Raw genomic sequence first — 14,088 nt, 5'->3', positions numbered from 1 at the left:
TTTATGGTGTCTAAATGTAGTCAAGGTGCTTTTACAGTGTAGATGGAGCCAAATTAGAATCAAATAGGGTGCAACTATTAGTATTTGATATGTGTGTGTATGTGATTTAATGACGTATGTGCGTGTGTGTAAAATTACAATAATCGTTAGAAGTTCCTACTGAGCTTGGGCCCCCGCTGTACCAGCCACTGTACAGACACTTCATAAAAGATGGACAAACAGAGACAGACAAAGCGTGGAAGAGGAAACAGCGAAGGGAAGTGGCTTGCCAGAGGTCACACAGCAGGTCAGCAATGCTGGGAGTAGGCTTTTTGTCTGAGTCGCTGTCCAGCACCGTGCGCAGCATACTTTTGGGAGGGTGATCTCCACTGGGAACAGCGAGTTACTTGGGATCATCCCAAAGTGGTGAAAAATGACCCCTGGTGTCGCCCGGGCACCATGACTTCTGCAAGGTTCCCAGTGTCCTCAACCCTCAAGAAGGCTGCAGCAGGGTGAGTTTGTCTTGGAGCACAGGCCCTTTTTGTGTCAGAGTGAGCGTCTCTGCTTTGCCTTTGCCCAGGAAAATGTGCCGGACTAGCGTGTTGCTGTGTGTGCGCCCAAAAGCTGCGCAAGCAACAGGATACATCTTACCTGGGAAGTGTCTTTGGATTGTTTTGTGCCTCTGCAAATGATCTGTGTTTCTCCTCTTCCCTTCCCCCATGGTGCCTTTGGCCCCTGTTATGTTGGATGAGCATCTCACACATATCTGCATTTTGCACCAGGTCATTCTGTAGCCTGGGAGCTGAAGCAGAGAGCCTGGGTGAGTTGCCTCGGGTGACCCAGGGAACTGAAATGGGCTTTTGCAGATCCCCGGGTTGTAAGCACTGACTCACTCTTCCCTTCTAGATTTCATAGATTTCATAGACATCAGGGCTGGAAGGGACCTCGGAAGATCATGGAGTCCAGCCCCCCGCCCAAAGGGCAGGAAGTCAGCTGGGGTCATAGGATCCCAGCAAGATAAGCATCCAGTTTCATCTTGAAGGTGTTCAATGTGGGCGCTTGAACCACCTCCGGTGGCAGGCTGTTCCAGACCTTGGGGGCTCGGACAGTAAAGAAGTTCTTCCTTATGTCCAGCCTGAAATGGTCTTGTAGTAGTTTGTGACCATTCGACCTTGTCATCCCTTGGGGCGCTCTGGTGAACAAACGTTCCCCCAGATGCTGGTGGTCACCCCTGATAAACTTGTAGGTGGCCATCAGATCACCCCTGAGCCTGCGCTTTTCCAGGCTAAAGAGCCCCAGGGCGCTCAGCCTGTCATCGTAGGGTCTGCTTCCCTGACCTCTGATCATGCGCGTGGCTCTTCTCTGGACTCTTTCAAGCTTCTCCACATCCTTTTTGAATTGTGGAGCCCAAAACTGGCTCCTCCTAGATACTCCTCCTAGATACGGGAGCAATTCTCCTAGGTTTCTTAGGAAATGAATTAGGGGCTAATCAAGTTACAGTGGCACCAGGGGAGTGGTTGGTATTATCAGCTGTTCTTTCTTAAGGAAGCAGTCCCGGCAGGTTTGTGCTGTTATAAAAGCTTCAGCAGTTGGGAGGCAACAGCTTTCATGTACTTAAAGTTGTTTCCAGCTGGTACCATATCTACACGCACTTGTACACACACACCCAGAGCCAGCCCTGAAGGCCTCAACGTGGAACAAAACAGAATTTGCATTTACAGTGAGCTGTTCAAAATCAATTAAAATATTTCCTGTGTGTGTTCTTCTCACACAACATCAAAGGTTCATGGACACAGAGTAACTCCAGCAACCTGGCTTTGAAAGCAGCACAGCATCAGTGTAGAGGAGAAATGAAAGGTATCAGCCCAACGTCAACATTTTTGTTAAAAAGGCTTGACATGGGAAATGCAGCTAACCCGTGCCTCACCCATTTCAAAAAATCCCTATGTTTTTTTCTGACCCAGCATTGGCTTTCTAATTAAATCTCCCTCCTTTGTTTATAGACTAATGTATTGCGTCTCTGGAGCTCTGAATAGTTCCTTTGTTTCGGAAATGCTTGGATCATAAGATTGTTCTTTCTCCCTGTTAATGAAAAGCTCCTTTGCAGCAGGATGCTGAACACATGCTCTCTCTCTTACAGGTGGGAGCTCAGCAAAGCAAACCACTTGGGAAGGGGGACATCGCATTCCAGCACTGGCATACTGGCCTGGCAAGATCCCTGCAAATGTGACAAGTGCTGCTCTGTTGAGGTAGGAGAGCCTGAGTGTTGACCTTTGGCAGTGCCTTGTTCTGCAGGCCAAGATTTAATGACCCCATTCAAGCACTGGACTCAGGGAACAGATGCACGTAATCACACCACTCAGTTGGAATTGCACCCCCCCTCGCCCCCACTAACCTCAGAGCTGCTTTTGTGGCCAGTATGCTTTTAAGTAATTTAGTCAAGAAGCAGGTGTGTTCCTGGGCAGGTTTAAAGGACACCCTGCCACTTTACAAGTGATAAATGCAACTTTGCAAATAAGAGGATTATCTTAATTTAAGCACTAATGACTCTTGTTGGTTATCTAAAGCCTTGTTGCAAGACTCTGTACTTTAGCCTGCTCAGTCCTGTGGGATTTAATGATTCAGCAAATAAGTGTTTGAAAGCCTTTTTTGTGCACCGGGTGGATATGCTTGAAGGGCCCTAGGAACATTTATCTCTCATCACAATGTCTGAGTGCTTCCCATTAATTAAGAGATGACGATGTTCCGTCTCCAAGTGCAGGGCTTGTGGTTTGTGAATGACTGTGCAGAGCGGGTGCAGTGGCTGTGGGAAAGCCTGGTTCAAATGGTGGGTTCTGCTTTTGGTTTGCAAGGAGGCTCAGCTGGAGCGTCTCCAATTTCCCCTGGAAGCAAGGTCCATGCTCTCAGTTTCCTGGCTGCCTGCTATCACTGTGCCTCTCCTGGGGACATGCTGCTGTGGAGACTGGGGGGTCTCTCAGGGAGTGTCTGCCGTGCCTCTGCAATGCTCTGCAGAGCATCCCCCAAGAAGCACAGCCCTCCCCTGCCTCTGCACGGTCCTGACAGATAACTTTTTTGCTTGGAGGAAGAAGAAGGCAGGCTCCATGCCAGGGTGCATTTGGGCAGACACTTCTGTCTGGCCCCATGCTGGACACTCAGTTAGATCCTGAATGACACACGGTGAAGGGCTGCAGGTCATAGATTTCATGGTTGGTAGGGTTGGAAGGGACCTCAGTAGGTCATCGAGTTCAACCCCCTGGCCTGGGCAGGAAAGAGCGCTGGGGTCAGATGACCCCAGCCAGGTGCTTGTCCAGCCTCCTCTTGAAGACCCCCAAGGTAGAGGAGAGCATCACCTCCCTTGGAAGCCCATTCCAGATTCTGGCAACCCTCACCATAAAGACATTTGTCCTAATATCCAACCTAAATCTGTTTTCCGTCAGTTTATGGCCATTGTTCCTAGTAACCCCAAGGGGCACCCTGGTAAACAGAGTGTCCCCTATTCCTTGCTGCCCCCCCGATGAATTTGTAGACAGGTACAAGATCCCCTCTCAGCCTTATATTGTGGAGGCTGAAGAGATTCAGGTCCTTCAATCTCTCCTTGTAGGATCTTACCTGTAGGCCCATAACCCTACAAGTAGCCCTCCCCTGGACCCTCTTGAGATTATCCACATCCCTCTTGAAGTGCGGTGCCCAGAACTGGACGCAGTACTCCAGCTGCAGCCTGACCAATGTCGCATAGAGGGGGAGCATCACCTCCTTGGACCTGCTCGTGATGCACCTGGTAATGCATGAAAGAGTGCGGTTGGCTTTGCTCATCCCTTCGTCACACTGACGACTCGTGTTCATTTTGGAGTCAACTATGACTCCGAGATCCCTTTCTGCTGCTGTGCTGCTGAGAAGGTCACCTCCCAGCCTGTAAGCATGTTGGTGATTCCTCCTCCCTAGATGTAACACTTTGCACTCATCTTTGTTAAACTGCATCCTGTTCTGTTCTGCCCACTTTTCCAACCTGTCCAAATCCACCTGAATCCGCTCCCTACCCTCCAGGGTGTTTACTTTGCCCCATAATTTGGTGTTGTCTGCAAATTTGGACAGTGAGCTTTACATGCCTTCATCCAAGTCACTGCTGAAGATATTGAACAGCAGTGGTCCAAGGACCAAACTCCTGGGGAACTCCAGTTTCCAGGTTGAAAACGACCCTCCCCCTGCATGCACCCCATAAGCCAATTCTCCACCCACCTGCCTGTGGGTGGCAGATCTACGCCACAATCGCCTAATTGGTTTATAAGAATGGGATGCAATGCTGTATCAAAGGCCTTTTTAATATCCAAGTTGATGACATCCACCTTAACTCCTGCATCTAAGCATTTTGTGACCTAGTCCTAGAAAGAAACAAGGTTAGGTCATTCATCTCCTGCAATGCAGGGGCAGCCCTGGCATTTGTCCTTCTGCTGAGGCCCAGCAAGGGAACTGTGTCAGGGCACCCCCGAGACACAGCATCCCTGGGGTTGATCCTTGCTAGAGGCCGCAGTCGATGTCTATGGCTGTCTCCGTTCTGGTTTGAAACAGAATCACCACCTCTGTCCCTTCCTTTCAGCACCATCTAGGTCTGGCTGCTTAGGGAGCACCAGAAAGATCAAATCAAACCCCAGGAGGCTGCATGTCTGATCTCTGGTCCCTTCCTTTGATAGGAAGCTCTTTCCTTCTTGGCCCATAGTTTCAGGGCTGTCGCTGAAAGGCGACAGAAAGGGGGAAGGAGAACCCAGGCCTGCTCTTTGCTCTGGCTTTTGACTCTGGGGCCCTGCCATAGCCAGCTAAGGGCTGTTCTTATAATCCAGTGATCCTCAGCCAGGGTGCGGCAGCACCATGGGGTACCTTGAGATCCTTTCAATGGTGCCGCAAGGTGCCGTGCAATGTTAACACTATTAGGTTGTGCTCTCCAGAGCATTGCATAAGCAGTGCAGACACTCCCGGAGAGACTTCCCAATCTCCACAGCAGCACGTCCCCAGGAGAGACAGGATGATAGCAGACGCAACCGTGAATCCACAAGATCTGATCCACAAGATATACCTAGAGATTTCAAATAGAAATCCATTGTATTAAAATCATTTTGATGTGTTAACTCCCCAAAATTGCACGATTATTTTTCCATAGTCAAAAACCGAGTGAAAACTAAGAGCTGGCATTTTCCAAGGGACGCTTTGAGTGTAACGAAGGTTGCCTTGAGTCCAACAAGATTGAGAACCACTGTAATAATCCCTGGCAATTGCTATGTGATGGCATCTCTGGCCTCAGTCCTCCTCCCAGCCTGCAGCTGTGGCACTTCTTCTGGTATCCTCCCCACCTGCTGCTGCCTGCCTGCAGCCTTTTGGAACAGCTGGTTCCAGCTCATTCTTCAGTCACAGCTGGGGAGGCTATTTGCTCTCACGTGAACTCTTTGTTGGGGGCTTATATAACCCATCACAATCTGCTTTTTAGAGAAAGACATTTGTGGTTGTAAAAGAAAGGTTCTGCTATGTCTGATGTGAACCTTAGTATCCTCCCTCCAGGGCTAGCCTGAGTCTGGATCCCTCCAGGAACGGTGTAAAACCCCTACTGCTGGCTGACGGTGCGATTATCCAATGCATTGCAGTGACCTGGAGAGAGCGCACTGCTGCTTTGACTTGGCCTGGGTCCAGGCCAGCAGGTTTGCCAGCAGCACATTGAGGAGGCTGCCAGAGTCACAGGGTGTACTGTGTTGTGGAGCAGACAGGCCGGGTGCAGGAACAGGGAGCAGAAGGTGCTTGCAGACTCTCCGTCATAAGGTAAAGGTGAAATCCCCCAGGTGCAAACAGCACCAGAGGAGTCCGGCTTTGTGCACTGCTCTGTGACAGCCACTGTCCTTCTTGGGGGCAGAAGGAGGATCACAGAGCAGCTCCTTCAGTCTGGCGTGATTTTTGCAGCCGTATATGAGGGTCCCCTCTTCCTGGACTGACGGGAGCACAGAGCCTGGCCTGCATCCAGTAATCTCCTGCTCTCTGACGTATCTGGGGCTGGTGTCGATCCTACCTGCGTGGTGCCTGCGGTGAACAAAGCACAAGTGGCCTCAAATGCACTTTGGATGCTTACCCAGAACTGCCGAGGTGGAGTCTGTCTCGGACAAGGAAATTCCAAGTGATCAAGCCCCAGGGAGATTTAATAAAGATCAAACATGTGACAAGCCAACCAGAGGCAGGAAATTACAAGGGATGGGTTGGCAGCCTGTCATCTTTAACCAGCTTTGCTCTGGGCCAAACCTGGAGCGATGGAAATGGTACTGCAACTCTGGTGAGCATCACTGATGTGCTCTGGGGGCCAAGGGCAGGGGTAGGTGTGGGCGTAGCAGGAGCAGTGAGGAAATGTGCAGCAAAGCAGGGCCTTTGTCATTTGTAGTTGCCCCATCTAATGCACTGGGCACAGGGTCGCGGGGCTCGATATCCGCGGTCAGTGCCAGTTCAAGGCTGGGAGCCTGGGACACTGTAGCCCCCAGAACAGGTGTAGCAGATTGCCCATGGAGGGAGGCGTCAAAGGTGCAAACAATGGGATACATGGGACTGCAGTGAGTTTGCAGTGAACCACCACGACCGAGGACTGGAGCAAGCACAGCAGAAAGAAAGGAGGAGGAGGGAAGGGGCCTTTTTAAGGGGGAAAATCAGGAAAAAGGTGATAGGAACAAACCACTTACTCAGAACCACAACTGGGTTTATTTTGAGGGAAGTAGTGGGAACTCAGAAGGACATCTGAACACCAGATCCAGGTATCCCAAGCTGGTGATGAAGTGGCTCACCTGATTTGGGCGCTTGGAGTACACAGATGCATTGGAAAATGTCAGCCGTTGCCTGGTCCAGATTCCCTCTTTTCTGTGAAGATAGTAAGTGAGCCCATTGCATAAGGGTGAGAGAGGGATGCAGCATCCCACCCACAGCTAGCTGTGATCTCAGTAGGACCTGGAGAGAGGCAGGAGCTGGAGGCCTCTGCTGTAATCATTGCCGTGGAGGAAGGGAAACGGCAGAATATCTACCTCAGGAGGTGTGAATGGCTGGTGGCATTGTGGTAGGGGCATGGCATATGTCATCACCTGGCTGTGCTCTAGCTACCTGTCTGCACGCTGCCAACAGAGCAAGCACTGCACAGCGCTGGGAAGGAATCTGCATCCTGGTTGGGACACACTGCCTGTGGAAATGTGAGCAGTGGATTCAAGTGCTCTCTGCAAGGCAGAGGGTGTGAAAAGGGAAAATGTCCACCTCTACATAAAGCAGCAAGGTTAAAGACATTGCAATCATGACTGCCTGGGCTCTAGTGTTCCCAGGAGCCTAGGGTGGGGACTGAGAAAGAAATCAGTTGTGCGCAACTGGGAATCCTTGTTGAGGATGGTCGCCCCCACTTCCCCCAGCTCAGTGATGAGATAGAAAGGCTTGGGCGCAGGGGTGACATTTAGAAGACGTTGTGGAGTGTAATCTCTTAAGGAACTGATCCTACAGTTTCTGTATATCTGTCATTCACAGTGGTGTAGGATCTTTGTTTGCATAAACCCTGTGGGGTCGGGCCCTTCCTGAGTGATGCTTTCCGCTGTTGAAGCGCCCTCTGGGATGACTCGCCTGGAGCAGCCAAGTGACTCAGAAGCCGATCAGGTCACACACTGAGATTGTATAACAAGGGGCACAAACATGATTGGCTCATCCCCAGGGAGCAGGAGGTTTCCAGAATATATAAAGGCCCTGAGGCCAGCCCTAAGATGTCTGCTCAGTGCAGTTCCTCCAGCTTCTTCTCCAATATTGACTCCATGTGCCTGGGTCATAAAGGTTAACTCTGATTTTCCTCTGTATAATCATGTTTGGGACAGCCCTGCTGACTTAGGGTTGATGGAGGACTATAGTGAATGGGTGCCAGTGCAGACTTGCATCTACTGGAACTACGGGGACTGCTCTGCTTAACAGATGTAATGATGCCACCCCGCTGCAGTGTCTTGACCGATCTCACCGTTAAAAAAAAAAATAGAGCACTGAAATAGGTGGCTGAAGAAGAGCATGCTCTGAAAAGGAACCTCAACTCCTTTAACTACATACAGGACATGTCTACATATGAATTTACGTCCAATTTACTGAGCAGTAAGTGGGTTTAGGCCAACATCTACAAGTGCAGGTGTTAAAGCACAGTAACACTGTGTGTGGCCCGACTTGGGACTAAAGTTAGTCCCAAGTTGGGCCACACACAGTGTTTCTACACACTAAGGTGTCTATGCATGCGTTACTGTGCAGTAACTGGGCATAAATTTGATACCTGCATCAAGGCAGCATAAGTCGCCATATTTACTGTGCAGTACAGGCGTGCATGTGTAGACGCACGCCCATACTGCGCGGTAATTCTCAGTTACTGTGCAGTAAATGTGCACATGTAGATGAACCCACAGAGGAATAGGAAAGGGTGGAGGGGTCCCCAGGCAAACCAGACTGCTGTAGCTTGTGGGAACAGACAGCTGCAGCAAATGGCACCATCAGAGACTCAAGCTCCAAGCCCTGGAACTGCTAAGAAGCTGAGGAGGGCTGTGGGGTAAGAAGAGCCAAACAGTTTGAGCAGGAACACCTGGTCCCGTCTTCAGAGGCAGTGGCCAGTTGACCAGAAGGGGCAGGGCTGGGCTATAAATAAGCCTAGTCTTTGAGCTGGACTGGCAGTTCATGCCTGCAGGTAATAGGGAAAGGAGTGGAAGGCAGAGCTGAGTGACAGGGAAAAGGCGGTATCCTGGGCAGGGGAGGAATCAAGGCAACTTCTTATGAGGTTGACAGTCATTGGGGTCCTTAGGGGCTTGTAGATGAGTTATAACCAGATGGTTAATCTGTTGTGTCCTGGTTTTCTTCTACGCATTCAAGTGTAAGACCAGAGGCCCAGGCTGTGGCTGTAGGGGAGGTCCGGAGGCCATGGAGCAGGGTGCCAGGGATGCTCCAAATTTGTGAGATCAGCTTTGGTTAAGAGATGTGCGGAGCTGGGGCCCAGGAACCCAGGGTCCGTGGCAGTGGACCTGGGCTGAGGGGGCTTAGCCAAATAAAAAGGCTGATACTCATTCCTGTGCCGCAGGATGAAATGAGAAAGCTGAAGTCTGGACAAGGGTTTGGGTCTGAGGGACCCAGAGTTGATTTGGACCTGAGAGATCCCCCACAGTGGGCAATTGGGTCACCTGTGAGACATGGGCTTGGCTACGGGGGCAGCAGGAGGCCACAATTATAGCCCTAAAGCACCAAAGAAGAGGCTATCCCGGCCTGTGGAGGGAATCTCCCCTAAACATATATATATCAACATCAAGTCATGGCAGGCGAGAGGCAGGAGGCCGAGGAGGCTGGGGAGCACTGACAGCTCAGGGTATCTGCCTTCCCTTTTTCTGTCAACACTGCATGGCACAGTGATGTGTACTGAGTAAAGCTCCTCTGGGATTTTTTTGGAGGCAAGGGCATGTCTTGCTTAATAGTTCTTCAGTGTTACAGAGTCTGTGTGTTGTACCATACTCAGGAAAATGTGGTTGGAGGTAGACTCTTAGAAAGACTTGGTCAGAGCATCCTCTAAGGAACCTGGCAGTTTCTTGTGGCTTTGCTGCTTTGATCTTACGAAGCATTCATCCCACGGTTTGTCTTCCAACAAGCTGGGAGAAGTGTCTGTAGTCAGAATGGTGACTGTTTCTCAACAGGAAGTTGGAGCGACTTTTTTTACCAGCAGTTCTCTTGCTGCTTTTTGCTGTGTAGCCAAAGCTACTTCTCCTTTCAACACTAGATTTCCATCTGACTCCCATGTTCTTGCATCATACCTGCCTTCACATGTTTTTTGGAAGGGTGAATTTTAAGAAGCCAGATGTTTTATGGATTTTTCCACAGGGCAAATGCATGTTACCCCATGGAGATTTTTGCCACCACTGCATTACATGGTCAGGAACTTTTGCATTCGATCGTAACACAAGGAAGTGGGTTGCGTGCTTTGGACATTCCTGTCCCAGGGACGAGGAACTGTCTTATCTTTATGGGGAATGCTTGAGAATAAACACTGTCAATCTGACAAAGAGAACTCAATGGAAGAGCTGTAGTATTAAATGTGAATCTTTTACTCTACAGTGCATCCATTTTTTAACAACGGTGACCTAGCCAGCATAGCTGTGTAACATTTGACGATAGTCTTTGGTCTTTCCTCCCTTTGACAAGCAGGGGAGAGAACATATCCTTATTGCCATGGTCTTGACCCCGAGACACCAGTGGAGAAAGAGCTCTTGTGTTTAGGACGGAAGATCTGGAACCTTGACAGGAAGGATGACTTGTCATCAAAGGTTATATCACAGCGTGAGACATCAGGGTTTCATAGCTGCAAGGGATGCCGGAACGTGATCTCCTGGACAGTGTTCAGATGGGCCGTCTTGATCCAGAGCCAGTTGTAGAGGACACTACTTGCGGAGTGGGTGGGGAAAGAGACAGACAGCAGCAGCTGGGACCACAGGATCATACATAGGCAGGAGAGTTATAAACCCAAGGCTTGGCTTCTGTGTGAGCATCACAAACCAGTGGGTTGGGTTGGGGAGTAGCCCTGAGGGGTGCGGTTTCCAGACAAGCCTCCTGGACCCTTGTCTTGGATGCTACGCTCTTCAGGGAGGGGTCTAATTTTGCACAAGGACCTGCCTGTGAAGCTCTGAAGGTCCCTTTGCAGAACTGGGGCCACGACCAGGACACATGACCTATGGTTGTTTCACTGACCTTTTGCTTTGAGCTTTCAAAACACTACAAACACTGCCGCAGGGTCCAGTGCACACCTCTGTCACTTCCCTGGGGTCCTTTCCTGTGTCTCTGTGTCCAGTGGCCTTGGCAGCTGCTTCAAACTGGCTTTCATACAGTGGCTTGAGATTGCTCCGAGCCCCTGCAGCTGCCAGGGTGTTTCAATCCCTAGGGGCCTGGGGTGCAGATTAGCAAATGCTCTCTGCTGAGCATATGGACTTCCTCAAGCGTGCCTCAAAGCAGAGAGGCGGACCGGAGCACCGTCGCTTGGGGGGAATCGAACAGGATCGCTGCCGGTTTGGAGCCAGCTTAGCAATCTCCCTGCTTGCCTAACCGACCGGCCTGTCTCCACGAGGGCGACCTTCCAATGAGCCTGCCTTGCAGCCCTTCTCGCCGTTGTTTGTTGTTTGGTTTCTCAGTCTCTTAGCAGCTAACTCCAAACGGATTGAAGCAGGAACCTTCATGTTTCTCCTCTTCCAGCTGATGCAACATGCACTGTATGCAGGGTAATAACCGTGGGCTTGGGCCAGAAGCATTTTCTCAGGCAAAACTCCCATTGACTTCCAGTTTTGCTCGTTAGCACTAGCAGGGAAGGTGACTAAGCCAGGAGTGCAGGGCTAGGTGCTCTGCTGGCACCTTCCACCTTGAAGCACCGGCTTTGTTGGCATCTCTGCAGTGCGGAAACTGTGGCTTGGGTGGTGGCACCCGAGATGGGTTTAAACCAGCCAGCTGCATTCTGCTAATCGTGTAGCTGTGGCAGCACAGAGCTTGGCCTGAGCAAACCGCCCTGTCCTTGCCCAGTTTCTCAGATGAGTTTTGTAGCTGTGGGCTGCAAACTCAGCTCTCCCCTGCAGCGGGTGAGCGGTAGCGTGTCAGGATGGGGTAGCAAAGGCACATGCTAAACCAGTCCCCACGGGAGGAACTCGGAGCTCCTGCCACGGGGGCTTGTATTGCAGCATAACATGCCCCCTCGCTTCCCTCTGTGCTGGTATCTAAGCTTTACTTCCTAAAGCAAGGGGATTCCTCTCTGTCACCATGCCTGAGGGTTTGCAAGACAAGAGGAAGTCTCTCCCTTGAGAGGCTCCACTGTGTGCTTGTGAACTCTGGCTGAGGCAGAGACTTTACCTGCTTTTCCAGTAGTAGAGAGCTGATGCTGAACGGCAGGGCTGGGGATGAGGGTGTGCAAAGGGCCTGCAGAGAAGAGAGCCTTGGCACATTGGGACCATGGCCAGGGCTGCTGATCCAGGGCAGCGCGCACCGCAGGCGGGGCTCTCTCTTATACTTTCCTATTGTTATTAGTGACCTTTACAGCCGGTGAGGAGGAGGCTGCTACCGGAGGAGGTGTGTCCTCTCTGCTGAGCCACGCTGGCAGCCAGCCTGGCACCTGCTGGTACCGCCGCTGGGAGCCCACTGCCAGCTGCGTTCCCCAGCCCGCTTGCTGGAGGTGCTGCAGTTCGCAGAGTGGTGGCTGGGCCCTTCAGCTGTCCCTGAGCCCCCTGGGCTGCCTTAAAAACCCCGGTGCAGATGTTGAACCAGATCCAGAGTGAACCTTTATTCACAACTCTCCAAGTGCTTTGAGGGTACTTGGTGGGTCAGTGTCCCGTGCTCTGCTGTTGTAGGTACCAGGGCATAGGTTCCCCCTTCTCGACTCAGGCTCCATCCTAACACCAGCCAGGGCTTTTGGCCCATCTCCCCCTCCTCTTCCTGGGGGAGGCTATTCCAGAACTTCATGACCCTGATGTTTACAAACCTTCTTTGCATTTCCAGACAAAATTTACCCAGAGCAGTTGATCCCCATTTGTCCTTGCGCCAGCATTGCCCTCTAGTTTAAATAGCTCGGTGCTCATTCTCTCTTGCTGGTGTTTACTCCCAGAGGGCCACCGTGTCCCCTTGCAGCCTGTGTTTGGCCAGGCCAGCCCAACCGTCTCAGTGCCCTTCCACTGGGAATGTTTCTCCTCTGTCCGTGCACATGGTCCGTGTGGGATGGTGTGCTCTGTCAAATGTCACATACCCGGGCTGATGCTCTCTTTCCTGTGTGCAGGGGAGGGGGCTTTGCGGATGGGCACACCTGTCACCAAATCTGGGACATAGCTTGTTGTGGCAGCCTCGAATCACCTTGTGCACACAGGAGCAGGGCACTGTGCTGCTCCGCCATAGGGGATGTGGGAATCCTACTTGGCACTCACTGGAGTCCATTCATGCTTGTGTGGTGGAGCAGGATTAAAGTGGGGAATGCAGATGCTAAAGGGAGGGCTAGATAACGGGAAACAGGGATGCTGCTCATCTTCCTGGGGTTGTGCCTGCCCATGTTGGGGAATTTGGCCCAGAAAGTTAAAGTGACTTCACCAAGGCTGCACTGTAAGTCAGTGGCAAAGGAAGTCAGTTTCTGATTCCCAGCCCCTCGATCCGTCTGTTCGGGTTTGTGGCCTCCTGGAGCCGGGAAGACTTCCTGGGGTCGCTGCTTGCTATGTGTTCATGCAGGAGCATCCTGGTTGTGGTTGGTCTCTAAGCCATGGCAAGCGGACAGTGCCGAAGCCTCGAGGCAGAAACTCCCCCCTTCCATTCTGGGCCCGTCGTGTCACACTGCTGCAAAGCCTGAGAGGCAGGAAGCAGGGTCATGCACTGTGCTCGGTGTGTCATGCCCGTAGCACAGCCGCAGCGTACGTGGAGTAACCCAGAATGAGCCTGCAGCAATTTTTGTGGTGCAGCTGTAAGCCCCTGAAAGGACAGGATTATGGTGGAAATGCTGACAGGCTCTTTGGGATAAGTGCACTGAGCATTTTCCATTCTGACTTCACATCTGCTGCGTGATGCAGTAGCTAGAGCACATTTTCCTAGGAGTATAAACTCTGCTGTGGCTGAATGGAAAAAATAATGGTTCCCTTAGAGGGTGACCCATTGCTTTCTATGGGGACTTTGGGCAGGCTCCTGAGGCCAACCTGCACTGCAGGATCCCTGGCAAGTGTTGTCTTCTGTGGGGACCCTGGAGCATGCAAGACAGCTCTGCGCCTGCAGTGCTGCTCCATCCTTTCTTAGCAGGAGCTGCCCACCTATACAGGCTGGGAGGGGAGCTGTGGGCCAGGCACTGGTGCTAGGGTGGCTTTGAATACAGTAGTAGGACCAGGTCCTGCTCTGCTGGGCATTGTAGAAACACAAAACCAAGCAGGGTCCTCACCTCAGACCTTGGGTGAGTCCAGCCCCTGGTTCCTGCCTATGTTTCCCCAACTCTTTCTCAAGTTGTGCATAGATAGATTCATAGATGGCAGCAAGGTGCTTGGATGTGCTGCTGATGGGGAGGCTGAATATGTCCTGAAGATAGACTCCAGGTTTCTCAGGAGATCTGGCCTGTTT

General features: G+C 51.4%; 1 protein-coding gene across 2 annotated transcripts in view; it reads left to right on the top strand.

Annotated features, from left to right (window-relative positions):
- ARSG (arylsulfatase G) overlaps nucleotides 1-14,088 on the top strand; it is an 88,033-nt gene that overhangs the window by 50,089 nt on the left and 23,856 nt on the right. For both annotated transcript variants that reach the window (XR_003092526.1, XM_025196254.1), the window contains one exon: nucleotides 2,120-2,228. Coding sequence is in view for 1 of the 2 variants with exons in the window: in XM_025196254.1 (XP_025052039.1) it covers nucleotides 2,120-2,228 (109 nt within the window). In the remaining variant the exon portion in view is untranslated. The remainder of the gene's footprint in view (nucleotides 1-2,119; nucleotides 2,229-14,088) is intronic.

The sequence above is a fragment of the Alligator sinensis genome, unplaced genomic scaffold, assembly GCF_000455745.1.
Source record: "Alligator sinensis unplaced genomic scaffold, ASM45574v1 scaffold282_2, whole genome shotgun sequence".
Classification (NCBI taxonomy): Eukaryota; Metazoa; Chordata; order Crocodylia; family Alligatoridae; genus Alligator; species Alligator sinensis.
The sequence above is the reverse complement of the archived record's forward strand: the minus strand, read 5'-3'. Positions and strand labels throughout refer to the sequence as shown.